Here is a 5,992-nt window from a genome sequence, read left to right on the forward strand (position 1 = left end):
GTAATTAACCATTAAATTTATCAATATAATAATTTTTGAGTTTCACTTCAGTAACATTTAAAAAAAATAAAATACTTTCAATGTTCTGGCTTGGCATAAAATTGATGGATTTCTTTTATTATTATTTTTGATAGTTACAGTTAATCTTCTAATAATGTGTGTAACCATTAAGTGGTTAATAATAATAATAATAATAATAATAATAATTTGTATTTAATGTTGAAAAAAATTCTTTACAAAAGAATTGAAAATATCTAATTACATTTTTAATTTATTTTTTTATAGTTTGAAACTATTCAGAAAATAACTGGTCAGTCATCATTAACTCCTTCCCCAAGTCATATATTTAAATGACAATTGAGGATGTAATTCCATTCCAGTTATTTCTTAAAGATGATTTCTGTTTAAAAGATATGTCTGCAGCCTCAGTTAAATTATTGCATTGGGTGTTGTTATCTGACTCAGTCATTTTGCAGTCGATGCCAAAGCAAGAGGTATTTGTTGTTATTATTATTTAAATTTTCCAGAATGTTTTTTTTAAATTACCTTATTACTTCAAATTTAAGCTGCACTTTTTATTCCAATACAGTCGACCCCCCTATAACACGGGTTCCTATAGTTCAGATTCCTATATCATGGCGAAAACATTGTGACAGTATTCGTACAAACATGCTAAAAAACTCCTATAATTTGGTAAAACGTCATTGCCGGCTTGTGTCGCAACAGGATTGCACAAACCGTTGAGTTTAAACGAGCAGCGGACCTACCAAAAACCATTTATTATTTAACATCCATAAAAATTATATTTATATTAATGATGTCTCTAAACTTCAGCAAATTTTTCGCAAAAAAAATAATTTATCAGGAAGCACGCGAGCGCCATTCAATGACAGTGGTCACACTCGGTAAGTAATCCTACAATTTTTTTGTTTATAGCATAGTTTATATGGATTATTCCCAAAAAATTATACGTATTTTGGAAATGTTGAGTCGAATTAGTCTAGAATCGATTAATTTTATGGAAGAAAACCTTTCAAACAGCCATAGTCCATAAACTACATATGTGCCGGGCTGTGGTTGGCTGGACTCCTAGAAGCTGAATTCATAAAAACAGGAATGTATCTACCGTGTTATAGGGGGATCGACTGTGTTTAAGACAAAATTAGGTTTGCGGCTTAAATTCAAAGCAAATATTACCAATCAATCAGTCTTTATTTTCAAAAAAGGAAATTATCCCTGTTGCAGGGGGTTGTACATAATTTAGAAGTTTAAAATATCAGAACAGTTAACAGGTTAGCAAATTTATACAATTATTATGCAAAAAGTTTCGTGTCAACCTGTTATTGACATAAACAAAAAAACAGTTTTAGTAAAAGTAGCTATGCAGAGATACTTACAATATTAGTACACTTTGAATTTGTTATCTTAGATTTTCAGTGTTTTTACAATCTTGATGAAGTACAGTAACAAGAAATTATACAGTAAAAGAGAAAAACAAATTAAAATTTAAGTACTGGATACAAAAAGTCACAAATTACTGTAATGCTGTCTATAACTGCCAATGGAAACAAATTGTCACCTTAAAATAACATAACAGAAAAACTATCCAAGGAGAATTTTCCTAAGGGCATTATAATTTGAATACAAAAGAATGCATGGATGACAACAGAATTGATGAAAGATTGGTTAGAAAATGTTTGGGAGAAGAGACCTGGTGCTCTTTTAAAATACAAAGCATGCTAGTAATGGATGTATTTCAGGGACATTTAACTAGTGACATTAAACTTAAAGTAAAAACAAAAAACTGTGATCTGGTAATATTATCAGCAGGTATGATTAGTCAACTTGATTTGTCTGTTATCAAACCCATTAAAGATAGAATGAGAACCCATTATGAAGCATGATTAATTAAATTGAGAAGATCATTCTTTGACACCAACTGGTAAAATAAAACAAGCATCATCTTCTACAATAGTTCAGTGGGTTTTGCAGTCTTGAAAAGATATCCCTAAAGAAATTATCAAAAAATCTTTTTTAAAATGTTGCATTACTAATGATTTAAATGGCACTGAAGATGATGTGCTCTGGAATAGTGAAGATGAGAATTCAAATTCTGAAAGTGAAAATATTGAAAGTATATCTGAAGATTTTCATTAAATTAGGTAGCTTATTATATTTATATTAGTACCTATTTAAGTAAATAAAATTGTTACTTATTTTTTCCAATTTTAAACTCCTACTAATGCTCATATTTGAAGTAATATATTATATTACAGTAACATTTCAGAATTTGAAGTTCAAAAAGATTGGAAATTTTTGCTTATACAAATAGCTATTATTCAGATGGTTGTAATGGTTGAATATTTCAGTTTGCCATTTAATTACTCTCCTTCTTGATCTATAATCTGAGGCACAACTATTATTTTTTACATAAAAGATATGTTGTTTTGTATATAAATCTGTGGGCTAATCAGTGTCAAAATCTTACTAGGATTATATTATAGGAATTTACAGTGTTTTCATTTCAGTTGTAATTTTTAATGGCTGTAATCCACATATGTTTGTTCTTGTTTAAGTGACTGGTTAATTCTGATATGATAGTTCTGATTGCTGCCATATGATTAATGTAATATTCTACATCTGTACATCTGTAGACTTATGTGAACTGCTTTTTTTATTGATGAAACGTGTTTCTGTGGTAGTCATATTCAAATCAATTTTCCTTAGAACAAGCTTTAAATTTTAATGATTATGTAATTAACCATTAAATTTATCAATATAATAATTTTTGAGTTTCACTTCAGTAACATTTAAAAAAAATAAAATACTTTCAATGTTCTGGCTTGGCATAAAATTGATGGATTTCTGTTATTATTATTTTTGATAGTTACAGTTAATCTTCTAATAATGTGTGTAACCATTAAGTGGTTAATAATAATAATAATAATAATAATAATAATTTGTATTTAATGTTGAAAAAAATTCTTTACAAAAGAATTGAAAATATCTAATTACATTTTTAATTTATTTTTTTATAGTTTGAAACTATTCAGAAAATAACTGGTCAGTCATCATTAACTCCTTCCCCAAGTCATATATTTAAAGTTAATTGCAAGCTTGGAGCTCAACAGTTTCAGCAAAACTGTATAGGAAAAAAGACATTTTTTGCATTTCATGGTTCTAGCTTACAAAATTTTCATTCTATTTTGAATAATGGTTTAATTGCTCATTTGAATAAAGTGAGTTAATTTTGATGTTTTAAGATTTATTATTTTTGCTACTTAGAAATTGAAATTCTTGCAGGAAATCTACTGTTATGTTTATTAATTTACAAGAACATGAAATAGAACTTTTATTTTTATATAAAATTTATTTTTCATTATGTTAATGAATTAAGCAAATATCACTTAATAAAATGTAAACTGTTATTTCTTCTTAAGTATGTTTTATTTAATTTATTCCTATAAGATAAAACCAGATGATCTGAATTATCAGGCTATAATAAGACTAAGTTAATTAAGTTATTATTATTATTATTTTATTATAGCCAATAATTCAGCAGATTGTCTAGTTTTTATTAAAGTAATCAGGTTAGTGGAGGAATTTATATATATAAATAGTATAAAATACTGCCACTTAAAACTGGTTATATTTGAATTAATAACACTGAAACCTATAATCCAGTTGCTTTTTTATAAAAAGTGCAAATGTTTAAATATAACAATATATATAAGACCACCCACAATAACACTGCTATTAATTTTCGTGATGTTAACTCCTTTCCCACAGCATGGAGGTCTTTTTTTTTTTTTAACTATAAATTTTACTATCCTTCCCTTCTCTTGTCTTATGTCAGCTCCCCTCTGCACTTGTGTTCAACAATCCTATTGTTTCAGCAGTTGGGATCAGTTTGCCTGATGATGCCCGTTCAACATGGGCAAAAACATTTGCACTTTTTTATAAAAAACAGCTGAATTATAGGTTTTAGTGTTAATATAAATAATATATATAAGATGTAAACAATTGTTTTTCAATAAAATATGTATGTTGTTTTGTGTAAAATTTAATATTTTTATTGGACAGAATGGATTATATGGAAAGGGAACTTATTTATCCAGTGAACTTAGTGTTTCTCTCATTTACAGTCCAATGGGTAATAGTTGGAGACATAGTATATTTGGATCACAGTTAAGTTGTGTAGCACTTTGTGAAATAATTGATCATCCAGATGTTAAATGCAAGGGTAAAGGTTGGTAAATATATATATTTACATTAAAAATTGTAATTTATTATTGAATAATACTAAATAAGTAATTTTAATAGAAAAAAATAAGTACTGGGTGATTCAAAAGTCACAGAAATTTTTAAAAATTAATAACTCACAAACTATTTACAGTAAGATGATGCAGTTTTCACAGAAATGCTTAGAAAGAAGTGGGATTTTTTTAGGTTTAATAAAAATTTTAGTTTATATGTTATATAAACTATATATTTAGTTTTTCACAAATTTATTTTTTCATTTAATAAAAGATTTATATTAAGTATTAATGTTTAGTATTTAAATCATTAATATGATTGTTATTTTATAGACAAGTTTTGGTGAGTTAGAGGAAATCCTTGTTAGTTTGAAAAATGGTTTAAAAAATCATATTATTTCTCACAAACTTTTACTGTTTCTTTAAAGTATAATTATTGGCTTTCAAAATATATCACTTTAAATTGCTTTGTTACAGATTGATCTACTAAGAATTATTTTCTTTGTTGTTTGAGAAATTTTTTAAACCTCTGCAATTATTTCTGCAATAATATGATGGAACAATTCTATACAAAAATACATAAATAAAACAAAATTTGTTTTATTAAAAATGGATCAAAAGAAAAGCAATGAAATTTGTTGACCCCCAAAACAAAAACAAATGTCCAATGTACAGTATAGTCATCAAGTAACAAAAGCACATGTAGTTTTTGAACCCAAAGTTATTTGATGTTTTCTTAAGGTAACTTGAGCATCACTTGGTACATCAGCTAGTAATAAAAAATGTTAAAAAATTTAAATAAAGAATGAATTTATTTTACAATTATAATAAAATTTTTGCAATTACTTTTAATTTTAGGAACATATGGAAATTGTCAACAATCTTCACCAGATAGTCTAGCAGGTGACATTCCTGATAAATATTATCTTGTACAGAATAATGACCTGGTACGCATACGTTATCTTCTTGTATATAGTAACAGTTCTAGGAGTGAAAACAGGCAAGACTTTTTTCATTTAAATATCATTTTTTTAGTAAATATATAGTTAATTTAAATTCATATTGTTTTGTTTATATTATTATTTAGGATTAGAGTTCCTAAATGGTGGTGGAAGTATCGTTTCACTATTCTGATGCTAAGTTATGTTGTTATTTTAATAGGAATTAGTCTGTCATCATCCAGAGCATTGCAGCAATTTTTATGGAAACATTTTTAATAGCTTATAAATATAATATGCAGTCTTCCAATTGTGCCTCTTGAATATATTTTTATTATTGAATTATATATAAATAATTTTTATATAGATTTAAAAAAATAAGAAAAATGTGTAAGAATATTTAATTATTTTTGCTGCAATTTTTACAAAAATTGCTTTGCCGATTATATAAATGTTTGTTAAAAATTAGCTATTAAAAGTCACAATAAAAATCAGTATTACATTTTTATAATTTTTTTTTTTATATAAAATTAAGGAATTACAGTAGAGCGTCAATTATCCGAAAGAATTCCAGTTGGCAAATTTAAATTTTCGCCAGTGCTGTGACGCTGCAATCTTTGGCTATGTCTTGGGCTACTCAAATATTTTATGTTTTTGATACTAAATTAACTTCTGAAGTATAATTTTTTATTGTTTTTATATTTTTCAATATATTTATTTTGTTTGTACAAAATAAAAAAATAATTTTTAACGATACAATAGTCTTTGTTAGGCTTAACATCGACGAAAATTCAACAC

The 5,992-nt window shown here is 26.2% G+C and overlaps 1 protein-coding gene across 1 annotated transcript; it reads left to right on the plus strand.

Moving 5' to 3' along the window:
- Positions 1-357: 357 nt before the first annotated feature.
- Positions 358-5,696, plus strand: LOC111614319 (mono [ADP-ribose] polymerase PARP16-like). The gene is made up of 5 exons (XM_023355687.1): positions 358-494; positions 3,039-3,239; positions 4,084-4,249; positions 5,115-5,256; positions 5,344-5,696. The coding sequence occupies exons 1-5, from the start codon at positions 414-416 to the stop codon at positions 5,471-5,473; spliced, it is 720 nt and encodes a 239-aa protein (XP_023211455.1). The 5' UTR covers positions 358-413; the 3' UTR covers positions 5,474-5,696.
- The last annotated feature ends 296 nt before the right edge of the window (positions 5,697-5,992 follow it).

The sequence above is a fragment of the Centruroides sculpturatus genome, unplaced genomic scaffold (genome assembly GCF_000671375.1).
Source record: "Centruroides sculpturatus isolate CEXI.00-Female unplaced genomic scaffold, Cexi_2.0 scaffold2058, whole genome shotgun sequence".
NCBI classification, from domain to species: Eukaryota; Metazoa; Arthropoda; class Arachnida; order Scorpiones; family Buthidae; genus Centruroides; species Centruroides sculpturatus.